General features: G+C 38.6%; 1 protein-coding gene across 3 annotated transcripts in view; it reads left to right on the top strand.

The window, feature by feature from the left end:
- Positions 1-15720, top strand: part of ZRANB1 (zinc finger RANBP2-type containing 1) — a 69022-nt gene that overhangs the window by 24771 nt on the left and 28531 nt on the right. The window contains exons 2-3 of one of the 3 annotated variants that reach the window (XM_049696644.1): positions 10807-10920; positions 14030-14151. The exons of the other annotated variants lie outside the window; for them this stretch is intronic. Of the exons in view, the coding sequence (XP_049552601.1) occupies positions 10835-10920; positions 14030-14151 (208 nt within the window). The 5' untranslated portion in view covers positions 10807-10834. The remainder of the gene's footprint in view (positions 1-10806; positions 10921-14029; positions 14152-15720) is intronic. 3 annotated transcript variants of the gene reach the window in all.

A 15720-nucleotide genomic window follows, 5' to 3' on the forward strand; every position in this document is an offset into this window, starting at 1 on the left:
TTATGTGATCTTTTGTATCTAGGTGTGATTGTCCTTTAATTACCTGTATGCCTTTTGGAACACTCTTAAAATTATTTTTGCAGGCAGTAGCGTACTACGTACATGCTAACTACAAGGTGGTGTTATAGTACATGTAAATTTATAGATGGTAATGAACTACACTGCAGTGATTTTTAACCTCTTTTGGGGTCACTGTTTCTTCAAGTTAGTGTATCGTATGTTAAGAACTCTTGCTTTGAATTATTTTCTCCCCTTGACACACACATTAGACCAATCAATATATCTTTGTCTTTATGGCTATTATTTCTTGTCTTTGTGACTATTGTGTCTTCTTGGTGCTGCCTTTATTTCTTTACCTATATCTACTTCTTTTGGATAACCATCCTTGAACCTCTTTGCATTCTTACAGCTGAACAAAAACTTCTCCCAGTAGGACCGATATTAAATTTGGTCTTATTTCATTTATAAAACAGTTTCTTTGTCATTAAATCCGCATTCCCACATACTCCAGAGTTTCTAGGTTCTTAGGGCCAAGGATTGATTGTAATTGGTTCTTGGTAATGTGGATTCTGTCTTTCCTATCAGCAAATATTTTTGACTATTCACTGCATAATATGGTTCTCAACTGTTGTAGAAAGATTATGGCTCTGTCTTTATTGGGTAGTCATATCCTGATTTGTAAATATCCTTGAAATATGTTAAAAACTTTTAGTTGTTTACATTGTATTGGGTTAACAGAAGTCCACAAGTATTGAAAATTAATCATTTTTTTGTTTGTTTTTTTGGCCACATTGTGCGGCGTGTGGGATCTTAGTTCCCCGATCAGGGATCGAACCCACGCCCCCTGCAGTGGAAGGCGGAGTCTTAACCACTGGACCACTGGGGAAGTCTCCGAAAAGTATTCTTTACTTCTCCCTTTCTACCTGTCTTTTGCTCTCCAGATTTCATTAAATATGGTATATTATGGTTTATCGATGTTAGGCATTTAAGAAAACTATCTTAGTGTTTGCTTTGGCAGCACATATACTTAAAAAATCATCTCCAAAGTACATACACTAAGTATAAAGTGTATAATGTGCATAAAATTTATACTAAGTATAAAATGTGAGACTTTCCCATTTGAAATTGAAATAAAAAAAATCAACCTCAGCCTTGTACCTGGTAAAATGGGAATGAGGAAGATTCATTATTGAGAAGGGTAAAGCTAAAGCTTCCACAGTATTAAGTAAGTATCTTTTACATGACTGTTGGGTATAAATTTCACATAGGTCACATTATCTTACGTGATGAGAGGAAGTTGGGGACGTCCAACGTTTTACTGGTGCCAAAACCTGACACCAGTAAAAATGGAATCTGGGAGTGGGAGTGAAATGGTAACGGCAGAGGTGTGAATTTAAATGTGCTGTTGTCTCTGGAGTGTCAGCAGTGTGGTGCCAGGTTATTTTCTGGGAGGTCATGTCAGTGCTAATCATGGTCTAACTTTCCCACTGGACAGATGATAATGTCTCTAGAGATAAAGCAGCACTACCTAACATACCGTTTTAGTTCTGCTGTTGTATTGAATCAGTTGCCCTTTAGAAGAACATTTAAATTTGTGATCCCAAGTTGATCCCTTGAAAAGTTACAGGGTCAGATAAGAATCTCAAATTAAATCTGTATAATAACTTTTGTATGCCTGAGCCCTGGACTCTCATATCCAGCGGCCGCCTATACAACATCTTCTCTTGAATATGTAATATTTCAAACTCAGTGAGGCTAAAAAACTGAACTGGTCTCTCAAATCTGTTGTCTCACTCCCCCCATCTCAGTTGATGGCAAGTTCATCGTTTTATTTGCTGCGTCCAGAGCCTTGGTCATCCTTGGTTTTCTTCTTTTTCTCTTATACTCCATTCTCACTGGCTTTGTCTTCAAAATATACCCAGAATCTGGCCACCTCTCAGTACACTGGTCCAAGCCATGATCCCCTCTATGTCCGTGTCGTCCTTTACAAACTGTTCTCTGAATAGGAGCTACTCTTTTAAAACTTTGCTTAGAACCCTCCAGTGATTCTCGCTGTGTTGCTCAGAGTAAAAGCCAATTTTATAGGCTCTCTCTGCTTTCTATCCCACACCTACTTTCCCCACTTTTATACAAACGCACGTTTCCCTCTAACCTTATCTGTTACTCTCAACCTCGCTCATTCACTCCTGCCCTCTAGCCACCTTTCTTGTCTGCAGATAAGCCTCAAGCTTTGTACTTGCTCTTTCTTCTGCCCGGATTGCTTTCTCTAGATTGCAGGATTAGCTAATTTACTTCTTTCAGGTGTTTTCTCACATGTCACCTTCTCTGTGAGGCCTCAAATTTCAGCCCTGTCCTGTCCTCTCTTCCCCCAACTTTAATTTTCTTCACAACACTTGTTACCTCCTAATACACTTATTAGAAGTCACCTTATTTGTCTCTCTCTTGCTTAGAACTTAAGCTTTCTGAAGGCCAGGGATTTTGTCTGTTTTGTTCACAGCTGTTTGCTAGTACCTAAAACATTGCCTTATATATAGCAGGCATTGAAATTTTTGTTAATGAGTGAATAAACATTTGTGGAAACTGGAATTTGGACAAATAGACAAATAGACCTTCCAAAGACAAATAAACCTTTTTGCTTTTCTCCTAAATTTCTTAATTCTTTGCCTTCTTCCTAGCTTTCTGTACTTTTCACCTTACAGACTACCTGGAGCTCAACCCACTGGGAGCCAACTTGGCTTCTTCCTGTCAGGTGAAGACAGAGCAAGTAGGTCCCATAGGGTTTTATTGGAAAGAGTAGAGAGGCCTCAGTTTATCACTAGGCAGTCTGTGGATGTGAAGAGTCTAAAGTCAGATTTCTTTATATTTAATTTCTCCGTCTTCCTGATGAATATTTGATAACTTGATGAATATATAAGGAAAAAAATCGTAGTGTTTTCTATACCTAGAGTCCTAAATCAAAGTTTTTACTTGAAAAGTTTTTATTCAATTGTCATTGGACGTGTTGCTTCCTGTTTGGCATTTCGCCTTAAATAGCTGCATCTTTCTTCCATTTAGCTTGTCTAGTGATCCTGCTAACAAAGATGGGAAGGGTTTGAGATTGGGGGGCAGCGGGAGGGAGTGCTGTTGAAGGCGTAGGGGGAAAAGAATCATGCTCATATAACAAGTACACGTTGAAACTGGAATTTTTATGCTGAAATGTTCAGTTTGCCCCATGGCAATGGCATTATAGAGAACATATGAATTAGTAACATCTCCACTGCTCCCAAGCTTTGGGGGGCCCGCAGTATGTACTGGTATACCCTGTTGAGAATCACTGACTTACGAGCTTAACCAGAATCTCATTATCAAGGAGCATGTTGAAATGAAGTCATGAGGATTGTAGTCTTATTACTGAGCAAGATTTTGATGGTCTAAAAATATATATGATTCTTAAAACGTAGGCAGTACATTAGAATTAACTTTTTCTTGCATGTGGTCTACAAAAATATTGTTATATTTGATCTGATGTTTCCCCCCTTCTCATAACTGTTGAAAATTAATATTTGTGGCAGTTGTTTATTGATGCCAATTGTATTTTGGCCCCCTTACTGGAAAGCTGTATACAGTGTGATGTATAGGTGTCCACTCCAGAGTGTCAGATATAACTGTAGAAATATCTAAAACTTGCATGGTGTTAAACATGTCAGAATGTATTGATATTTGTTTATTTGGTTTCATTAACACTTTTTTCATTTTAACCAAAATTAGCAATGTATAGGCTTATTACATTTTAAAATGTTCTTTTCAATTTACTTTGGTATTGGTATTAAAAATCATGTATATGGGGCTTCCCTGGTGGCACAGTGGTTGAGAGTCCGCCTGCCGATGCAGGGGACACAGGTTTGTGCCCCGGTCCGGGAAGATCCCACATGCCGCGGAGCGGCTGGGCCCGTGAGCCATGGCCGCTGAGCCTGCGCATCCGGAGCCTGTGCTCTGCAACGGGAGAGGCCACAACAGTGAGAGGCCCACGTACCGCAAAAAAAAAAAAAAAGATCATGTATATGGATGGTTTTTCTCAAGGAAGTAAATTTTTAAGGTTGTATTAGTGTTACTTTTCTTCCTCTGGTGAAAAGGGTTCCCAGGCCCAGTTCCAGCATGTGTGTGTGTGTGTCTGTGAGTGTCTGTGTCTATGTGTGTCTGTGTCTGTCTGTGTCTGTGCGTGTCTGTGTGGTGGGGAGCTTCCTCATACCAACAGGCAATTCTCAGACACCAGCAGGGTGTCCGAGAATTCAGCTCAATTCTGACACTGTCTACCCAGAGGGAGAATCAGATTCCACATGTGAAGGGCTTAGCCCCACAAGACCTCCTTCCACTTCAGATGCCAGATGCCAGTCACAAGCCCAGGTTGTTAACCTGTACTTGTGACCAATTGGCTCTAAATCAGAGGTTCCCATGACCCCCTGCCTTGGGTTTGATTAGTTTGCTGGAACACCCCACGAAACTCAGAGAAACAGTTTACTTACTAGGTTACTGGTTTATTATAAAAGGCTATGATAAAGGATACAGATGAACATCTAGATGGAAGAGATGTATAGAGGGCAAGGTTTGGAGAAAGGGCATGGAGCTTCCATGATGCTCTTTCCAAGTGTGCCACTCTCCTCAAATCTCTGTGTGTTCACCAGCCTGAAAGCTCTCCAGACCCTGTCCTTTTGGGGTTTTATGGAGGCCTCATTACATAGGCATTGTTGATTAAATCATTGGTCACTGGCGATCTCTGGCCTCTCTCCTCTCTCTGGAGGTCAGGGTGGCATAGTGGGTGGGACTGAAAGTCCCAACCCTCTAATCCCCTGGCAACCAGCTCCCACCCTGGGGGTGGGATCCAAAAGTCACCTTCCATGAAGTGTTTTCAGGAGCTGAGAAACCAGAAACCAGAAACCAGATACTATCCCATTACTTTTATCACTCAGGAAATTCTAAGGGTTTTGGGAAGCTGTGAGCCAGGAATTGTGGATGAAGATCAAACATATATATTTGGTCATCTGAATGACAGTTTTTCCTATAAATCACAATATTGCATCTAGAAAAATCTGTTGCAGTGTGTAATCTTCTACGATGACTCTTTAAATTCCTAGTTTTGAGATATAGTGTCTGGTCAAATGAAAGGAGTGTTGTGCACTAACCCAAACAGAATCAAATTAACTTCAATGGAAGAAAAAGTCATAGGTTAGTTTTTGAGAGATAGTAGTACTGTGTACTGGAATGATAAGAAGTTGATTTATACCAAGAAAACTACCACATCAAAACAAAACAGAAAAGGAAATTCTTGACATAAGACACAATGGTGATTTTATACATTTATTCAGATATCTTTGTGGCTGACTTTTTAACTCTAAAGGTAACTCAGGGCATATAAGTTATTGTAAAGAAAAAATTAGAAGAAACTTGTTTTCTAGTTCAGTAAGTACTCCTTTAGCCTTAAAAATTATTAATTTGCTCCACAGAGGTATTTTATTGATGACTTGTCAGAAAACACAAAACATTAGGTATCTTGAAAAATACAATATTAATGATGAGGTAGTGTCCAAATTTGTATGTTTTACTTGCCCAGTACTTGACTTCCTTGTAGGCGCTTCTCCCCACCCCCTTTGGGTTTTCTCTGATTTACATGACTGATTTAAGTAGTGTGACAGGTAGAATATTGCACTCTGGCCCCCCCAAAATGTCTAAATCCTAATCCCCAGAACCTATGAATTTGTTACTTTACTTGGCAAAAGGGATTTTGCAGATGTAATTAAGGGCCTTGAAATGGAGAGATTATCCCAGATTATCCGGGTGGGCCCAGTGTAATATGGGTCCTTAATCAGCAAAGGAGAGAGATGGGAGAATGAGATGTGACGGTGGAAAAGCAGAGGTTTTAGTGATGCGGGGGCCCTTAACTAAGGAATGTGGGCAACCTCTAGAAGCTGGAAAAGGCAAAACTACCTTAGAGCCTCCCTGTGGAGTGCACCTTGATTTTAGCCCAGTGAGACCCATGTGGAACTTCTGACCTCTCCCAAATTTTAGGATAAAAAATTTGTATTGCTTTAAGTCACTAAATTTGTAGCAATTTGTTTGAAGCAGCAATAGGAAATTAATACAAATAACATTTAAAAAATTACAAATAGCATCTTAATTTGACAATTTCAGAAAATTTTAACTTAACCTTCACTGGTTCTGTGACAAAACGAGTCGTCGTTTTGTCATTTTATACAATGGGAGAAGCTGAGGCGCAGAGAGGCTTACTGACTCAGTGTGATGTAGCCATGTTGTTATCCTTTTCTAGACAAAGGTGGTATATAGGTGTGTTTGTAAGTAAAAACTCACTTCTTTGTGTCTCTAGCCTTACACTACATTCATAGCAGTAATGGCCACCAAATGTATGTATGTGTATCGGGGGGAAGGTGGGGGCAGATTCCCAAACCAAGCTATTCTCAGATTCTCCAGACACCAGCAGGGCATTTTACAATTTAACTCAATTCTGACTCTACCTGGAAGTAGCATCAGATCCCACAGGTTAAGGGCTCAGTCCCACAGTACTGCCTCCCTTCCTCCCTACCCCCTTCACGTGCCAGTTGCTGGTCCAGGTTGTCAGCTGTGTTTCTGATTGTAGGCTATAAATCGTAGGTTCCCACGGTCACCTCCTTGGGTTCAGATAATTTGGTGGAACAGCTTTCAGACCTGGGAAAACATTTTACTTACTAGATTACTGGTTTATTATAAAAGGATGTGACCCAGGAACAGCCAGGTGGAAGAGGTGCATAGGGCAAGCTTTCCATGTCCTCTCTTGGCCACTACTCTTGCAGCACCTCCACGTGTTCACCAACCTGGAAGCTCTCCAAACCCCATGTCGGGGATTTTTATGGGAGCAAGATGGATTAAATCATTGGACATTGGTGATTGTTTGAACCTCAAGCCCCTCTCCCCTCCCAGGAGGTGAGGGTGGTGTGGGGCTGAAAGATACAACCTTCTCATCACTGGGTTTGTTCCCCTGGTAACCAGCCTCCATCCTTAGAGGCCTTCTAGAAGTTAACCTCATTAACATAAACTCAGAGGTGCTTGAAGGGGGCTTGCTATATGAGCAACAAAAGACTCCTATTTATTTCATCTTTATCATTCTGGAGCTATTTAGGGACTGAGAACAAAACTAAATATTACAACAAAAGACACCCTTATGGCTCTTATATAGGAAATTGCAAGGGTTTTAGGAGGTATGTGCCAGAAACAGTAGATGAAGACCATATATTTCTTATTCACAGTGGTTTTTCTTGCTTGATATGGTTGAAAGGAATACTGTTACTGGAACTTTTGAATGATGTTTGATGCCTATGAATATTAATGTTTTCAGTCCTTTTTTCCAAGTCAACTAAATAAGTATGCCTATGTGAAGTTGATTGCTGTGTCCCAAGGTAATCTATCACTTGCTAATATTTCTCATCATTCCATAGCTAAGCCACATTATTTGGGCTTGATTTTTAGTATGGCATTTCTCTAGTATTTGTTCTGTTTGCTTTACTTGTGTTTGCTTATACTTGGTATACCTTAGCTGTTTGGACAATATTTTCCATCTTCAGAATTTTTCCTGCCCTGTAGAATTGCTTCATTTTAAGTTATGGTTGTATGCTGGGCCATTTTGTTTGATTATGAATTTGATTTTATATTGATACCAGACTGTCCTACTAAAAGATACTCCTATTTAGTGTCCCTTTTCCCTTCATATATTGTTTTACATATGAATGAATGTGGAGCCTGAAAAAAGTCTTCTTAGTCTTTGACATTTAAAACCATCGCACTTTTTTAAAACATTTTAAAAAAATGGTTTGAGTTAAAATATTCTATTAAAAGCTTTTAATAGAATCCAAAATATACGTGGACTCCTGCAGCAAATCTTTGGCACTGCATCCATAAAAGGAAAGTAAGCTGCTAGAATGCTGGCAATGCCTTGTATGTCCTTGGTTAACTTTGTGTGATAATCTTACATGGGATGTGTGCGTGTAGCTATAGAAACTGCGGTGCCTTTTCACTCCATACACATTCTTGGTTGTGAATCTCCTTCCTGTCCAAGGTAGTTGATATTACAGGTAATAGAATTATTTTTAGCACTGTGAAAGGAGTATTACCTTCAGCTAGTTCTGTCTTGTTTTCAAGTTTCAAAGGATTTCCTCTTGTGCTTTTGGAACTCTGGATTTAAAATAACATTTTATGTCATGGTTTTTAAGTGAATTGTGGGAATTCTCAGCAGTGTAAGATTCTAATCTGTAGAGAATACACACACATTTTATTCCCCCTGGCCAGTTTAGTCTGGCTTTTCAAAGTGCTTCCTGACATCTGGGATATGAAAGAAGCTTCCAGGAATGAGTGTGTCAAGGCAAATGGATAGCAGTGGCAGAAATAGAGCCCCTGCAGTATCCTTCTGGTTGCCTTTAGTCTGCCTGAGACATAATTCCTGGCTTTTAGAAATGATTGATTACACAGGCCTGCCAACTAATAATGTGCCTCCTAATGCTGAGAAAAGGAATATGTGTGGTGAGTCTCGATTATATGACAGTGATGTTTGAATATGCATCATTGATTGAGTAAAGGCTTTCATTTTTTTAAAAGCACTATATTAAATGAACACATTGAATTATGAAATCCAAAAGTATCGTTTAAATATTAAGTATAAAAAGATGTATTTAGACTCCAGAGACCTTTACTGTTTACCATAAAGTAACTTTAACTTTAAACATTAATTAAACTATGCACAGGGTTATAAAAATCAAGCAGTTATAGAAGGAGTTTATAAAGAAAAGCAAGTTTCTTTTTCTTCCCTCCACCTTCAGTCCTTATCTGTGGAGGTAACCACTGCTGTTCCCCATCAGCCTTTCATTCTGAGAAATTTCAAAACCAGTAGAGAAGTTACAAATATAATACATTGAACACCAAATGCTTTTGACCTAGATTTTCCGATTGTTAGTACTTTGCCACATTTGCGAGCTCTATTTGTCTTTCTGTATGAGTTTTTCCTGAACTATTTGAGAGTTAGCTACAGATGTCATGACATTTTGCCCCTAAATATTTCAGCCTTGTTTTTTTTTTTTTTTTTTGTGCTACGTGGGCCTCTCACTATTGTGGCCTCTCCCGTTGCGGAGCACAGGCTCCGGACGCGCAGGCTCAGCGGCCATGGCTCACGGGCCCAGCCCCAGCCGCTCTGCGGCATGTGGGATCTTCCCGGACCGGGGCACGAACCCGTGTCCCCTGCATTGGCAGGCGGACTCTCAACCACTGCGCCACCAGGGAAGCCCATAGCCTTGTATGTGTTAAAAACACATTTTCCCTACATATTCACACAATACAATTATCCAGAAACTCTAATATTTGAAGTCCATATTCAATTTCACCAATAGTTTCACTAATAGCTATTGCTCCAACCCCATTCAATCAAGGATAATCCGTTTTATTTAGTTGTTTTATCTGTTTAATCTCTTCTAATCTAAATAGTGCCTCAGGTGGGGTTTTTTTTTTCCTGTTTACTCTTCATGTCATTAACATTTTCAGAGGCCAGGCCATTCGTTTTACAGAATAAGTCTCAATTTGGATGTGATTAGATGAAATTTAAACATTTACTTTCTCGTGGGAGGGAGGAGTACTACATAGGTGATATTTGAAGCAGGACCTCTAATATCTCTGAGTAATGTCCTTTTATCATTTTTTCCTTTTAAAAAATTGTGGTAGGGCTTCCCTGGTGGCGCAGCTGTTGAGAGTCCGCCTGCCGATGCAGGGGACACGGGTTCGTGCCCCGGTCCGGGAAGATCCCACATGCCGTGGAGCGGCTGGGCCCGTGAGCCATGGCCACTGAGCCTGCGCGTCCGGAGCCTGTGCTCCGCAACGGGAGAGGCCACAACAGTGAGAGGCCCGCGTACCGCAAAAAAAAAAAAAAAAAAAATTGTGGTAAAGCATACATAACAAAATATGGCATCTTAACTGCTTTTAAATGTACAGTTCAGTGGCTTTGGTACATTCACATTGTTGTGTAATCATCAATAACAGCCATCTGTGTGCAGAACTTCTTCCACCTTGCAAAACCGAAACTGTATACAGTAACAGTAACACCCCAGTCCCCCTTTCCCAGCTCCTGGCAACCACCATTCTTTTTTCTGTCTCTGTGAATTTGACTACTCTGGGTACCTCATATAAGTGGAATCATATGGTGGTGTTTGTCCTTTTGTGACTGGCTTATTTATTTCATTTAGTGTAATGTCTTCAAGGTTTATCCATGTTGTAACTGTCAATTTCCTTCCTTTTTTTAAGTGTGAATAATGTTCCATTTTACTTATATGCCACATTTTGTTTATCCATTCATCTGTTGATGGACATAGCAGTATTTCTTGTTTTATCAAATTTGGCATTATATACTGACTTCCTATAACAGTATATAAGGGTTTAATTCATTTTTAAATAATAAAAGCAGAGCATACTCATTGCAGAGTATGTCAGAGGTGAGAAGAGCTATGAAAAAATATAGTTTATAATATCACTATCTAGAGGAAATCTCATATTTGTATTTTCAGTTTTTTAATATTTATTTTTATGTAACGGAAATAATGTACATTCTTTTTGTTGTCGAATTTTACATTTTGAAGTAATTAAAATATTTTCATCTTTAAAAAAATGAATGTGTAATATGACTTCGAGTAGCTGTACTTTAAGTTACTATAGCCCTTATTATTGGCCTTTGGGTTATTTGAAAATTTTTTATTCTGATAGTGTTTTGATGAACAAAATCATCAGCATTTCTAATGATTTTCTTAGGTTCCCAGAAATGGGGTAACAGGATCAAATGATGGAAACGTGTCAGAGGTATTTTGTGCATGTTGGTAAATTGCTGCCTGGAAGGACTGTACTGATTATATTCTCATCATCAGTGTAAGAGAGTACCTGTATAGCTGTATCTTTGCTGATGTTTGTTATTAATGGAGGCAAGCTATCTCATTTAATTAGTCATTTGTATTTTTTTCTGTGAATTGTTGATTTATGTCTTTTGTCCATTTTCCTTTGTGATTTTATCAAGTTGTATCAAGTCCATATGAATATAAATAATGTATATATTAAAGATATGTACCAGACATATTTGCACATTTTCTTTACCTTTTTTTTGTGGGGAGAGTTATAACATTTTATCTTTGTTTTTCACAGTTTTTTCGATTGAACTAAGGATTAAAATATTTTTTACAGATAATTTCCATTAATATGATTTATTAAATTCTTTCCCCATTGATTTGGGTGGTTCTGTCATATATAAAATGATTCTGCTTCATTTGTTTTGAGGCTCTTTAGTTTGATGTTTTTTTTTTTACATCAGTATCACATTTTTGCTTAAACAATTATGGCTTTATTAGATATCTTAAAATCTCAAAAGACAAATGTCCAACCTGCTCCACCCTCCACTTGCTTTTCAGAATTGTCTTCATTTTCACCTTTTATTTGTTTGTTCGTCCACTCATTTATGCATTCAGACAATCATTGAGTGTGCTTCCAAGCACCGGGAAAGAAGTCAGGGCTCTCAGTGAGCTTGTGGTCCAGTGAAGAAATAATTTAACAGGTCAATAATAGTGTGATAAGTTCAGGAGAGGAAGTATAGGGTGTTAGAGGAGGAGTATGTACCCTAATCTCATTTGGACATTTGGAGAGGGCTTTCAGGAAGAAGTGACATCTAAGCCAAAACCTTAGAAGAGGGAAAAGAGTGCTTCTGTCAGAGGGAATTGCATTTGTTAAGACTCCAGAGGCAAGAGAGCATGGCCCATCCATTCAACTGAAAGAAGTCTATAGGGCTGGAGTATAGAATGGGAGCTGTGAGAAATAGCTGCAGGATAATGCTGGACCTTTCAAGGCCTGTTCATCTGGTTGAAGATTTTCGCTCTTAATGTAAGGGCAGTGGTAAACATTTGGAAGGACACTGCCTTAATCTGATTTGTGGTTTGGGGAGCTCACTCTGGTCATAGCCTAGAGACTAGATTGGGAGGGGGCAGCAGTGGAGGCAAGCAGACCTTTTAAGGAGGAAATTATAGCAATCCAGGTGAGAAAGAGTACGGCCTTACCTAAGGTGGAGGCAGTGGAAAATGGGGTAAGGGGGATGTATTTGAGAGAGACTTTAAAAAGGTAGGTTGGATAAAACTTGGAAGAATTGATATTGGGGCTGAGGGGAGAGTTAAGAAAGATACCCAGGTTTTTTGTTTGGACACTTGGGTTGGATAGCAGTATCATTTTTTCCTAAATGTAGAAAACATGAAAATCAGTTTTAGACATGCCATAGTGAGGATTCTGATGGGTTGTTGGTATGGGCCTGAAACTCTTTGGGGAAACATCTACCATTCGGTGGTAGATCCATAGTTCTATGTGGATAGTTGTGGGGCCATGAGCATTAACGGAAGCTGTGGAGCCTTCTCTTGCAGTAGCGAATTATAGGGACTTTCTTGATTTGTGCTTCTACTTGGGGACCACATCAAGATGCACTAACTTTTAAATATCTCTTCCAATTTGATGATTCTCTGTCTTAATTCTATCAGTATTTTTGGCTAGAAGAAGAGTTATATGGACATAATCTGAATAGTATAAAGTTATGTTGTGAGAGATTTTCTTCTTTATCTGTTTGTCCCTTTTAAAATGCTTATTTATCCTCTAATTTTCTCACTGGTAAAAGAGAGTGGCTAGACTATTCAGTTCCTCTTAGAAGGCCAATCTAAAATAGCATAATTCTAAAAATCTAATATGTGGTTTCAGATTTGGCCAGGATAACTTGACAGATGAAATTTTTACCTGAAGTCAAAAACTTTTGGACTTGGTTTCAGTGCAGAATGTGGTTTTGACATATACTATTTTATTTGACCAGAACCTCAGATTTTAAGAACTTTAATATCCCTTCAGTTGACTTTTTGGCAATATTTTAAGTAACCTTTCTGATTGTAACTCACATTCATCTTTAACCCATTAACACTGGTCCTCATCTCTGATCACCTTCCCAAAGATAACTTTGTGACATGTTCCTTTATATCCTTCCATTGTGCTTTTAGCAGTAATTCTTCCTGCATGGCAAGATCTTCTTTCTTATGAAGGTACTCTATCAATTCAGGTATTTTTTTTCATGACTTTGGGGATTTATATTTTCACAGCAGTTTGGTTGTTAACAATCTGATCAAAGATTTAAGGAGGTAAGAGCACCAAAGTATAAGCTACATTTGGCATAGTTTGTCATGGTTAATAATAGAACATTTAAAGGCCTTATTTAGAGATTATTTTGACTTCCCTATAATTTGAGTTTTTAATTTTTCTGAAGAGGATATTTTCAGGAGTTCCCTGGTGGCCTAGTGGTTAGGATTCTGGGCTTTCACTGCTTTCAATCCCTGGTTGGGGAACTGAGATCCTGCAAGCCGCACGGTGTGGCAATCAATCAGTCAATCAATAAATGTTTTCATAATGGAGTAAGTTTATTGAATGAATTGAATAGAAACCCATCGTGATAAAGTATAGATTAAGAATTTATTTCCAATTTGTGGTTTTCATCTCTTGGTTTTTTTGAAAAGATTATTGTTCAGTAGCACTATTCTAGGAATAGAAATGGTAGATTTTAACTTGTTGCCTTTGGTTATTATGTAAAAAATGCATCTGGGAGGTGATTTGTTTGGTCTGCTCAAACTATTTTTGGGATTGCCATAGCTTGTGTCTACTTAAGATACATTTAAAAATATTGAGGTCATTTTATTTAAAAAGAAGGTCATGTTTGAGTATTGAAAGAGATTGCTGTGTCTGTCTAAGCCAAGTTTGTCTTTGAACTATAGCCAAATGGTTAGGAGTATGAAGAAAAAGTATAACTGGGTGGTATAGTTTCCTTTTTAATATGCAAAGACAGTTAAGTGAATTAAACTCTGAATAGAGGAAAACTACCCAGACCTCGTAGCCACCACATCTGCATCTTTCTACTGACCATGGTAAAGGACATTCTGAACATTACCACTTAAAACTAACTTTTCTCTTTAAGGGCTCCTGAAATTGTGCCAGCTGACTCCAAGTCCACCCTGACCCCACAGCATAAACCATGCTGTGATGTCACAGCTACCATAGAACTCCAGGGTAGTGTTGAGCTGGCCCATGTGGGCTCAGGTAAGTCCTGGCTTTTTTTTTACCATTTGGCATTCTTTTCAAAGTTAGTTACCATTATGGTTTTATGTCAAAAGAAACAAGGCAAAACTTTGAAAACGGTGCCATATATGGGGGAAAAAATAAGTCTGTTTTCTAAACATCTATGAGCCAGCTCCATATTCTAACCAACGGAGTTCCATAGTAGCTGTGAAGTGTCCCCAGTGAGTTGTGACCCGTGACTTCAAAATATGTTAAATTCTACTCCTGGCCCAGCTTATAGAACAAGATGAGCTTTTTTTTTTTTTTTTAATAATTTCACTTACTCTCAGGTCTTTATGCTTTTAAAGTATATTAACTTTCCTTTATCTGTAATTATGCACCACCACTTAGCTAGTTGTGTAGTTCACTCAATTTTGAATGTATATTGATACAGCAGATTAGTTTTATAAAGTTAATCTTCTTAGAGTGCCTTCAGCTGTCTTTTTTTTTTTTTTAAACAGTGGGCACTTGGTTTATTTATCTTCCTGAGACTCTATTTTGAATTTCAAATAACATCCTACAGCTTAGCTTGGGTTGTTATTCTTTTTAAATTTATTTATTTATTTGTTTATGGCTGTGTTGGGTCTTCGTATCTGTGCGAGGGCTTTCTCTAGTTGTGGCAAGCGGGGCCACTCTTTGTCGCGGTGCGCGGGCCTCTCACTATCGCGGCCTCTCTTGTTGCGGAGCACAGGCTCCAGACGCGCAGGCTCAGTAGTTGTGGCTCACGGGCCTAGTTGCTCCGCGGCATGTGGGATCTTCCCAGACCAGGGCTCGAACCCGTGTCCCCTGCATTAGCAGGCAGATTCTCAACCACTGCACCACCAGGGAAGCCCTCAGCTGTCTTTTTAATTTGCCTTCATAACATGGAAGAGGAAGGGACAGAACATGTAATATTTAACATTTGTTAAATTTTCAAAACAACATATTAAGATGCTTTAGTTACTCTTGGAGATAGTGTGATATGTCAGTAACCTAGAAAGCATGTGTACGTCACCTCTTTCTCTTCTGCTGGAACTTTCCCGCTTTTTCCTGATCTTTGTTACTTTAAGTGAGGTTTTACCACTTAGATTTATTTACTGTATTTTCCTACCTACTAACTCTTTTACTTTTTTTCTGCTTTCCGTTTTATTCCGTAATCTTAAAAGGTGGTAAAAACGTAATGTTATGTGAAGAACTCAAAGACATTTTGTAAGTTGTTTTGCATATAATCTGATGCTTCCCCCCCCTCAAGTAGAAAACATGTGGTAGCTAAAACTTAAATTATCTCAGTATAGGCCACATTCTTTAGACACCATGTTTACAGTGAAAACCCATCTGTGAAGAAACTTTAATCACTGGCTCCTCTCGAGCAGTGTGTAATAGAGATACAACAAAAATTAGGACAGTTCATTGACATTCTCATGAAATTTGATTTGTAATAAATTTACTCATCTTTGTAGCCAAAAACTCACCAGTAACTGAAACTGTGAGCTCTAAATTATGGTTAATGAAAAGAATGGAATTACATATTCCCAAACATTAGACATTAAAATAGTTTTCTTTTAAATATTA

The sequence above is a fragment of the Orcinus orca genome, chromosome 14, assembly GCF_937001465.1.
Source record: "Orcinus orca chromosome 14, mOrcOrc1.1, whole genome shotgun sequence".
In the NCBI taxonomy this organism is placed as follows: domain Eukaryota; kingdom Metazoa; phylum Chordata; class Mammalia; order Artiodactyla; family Delphinidae; genus Orcinus; species Orcinus orca.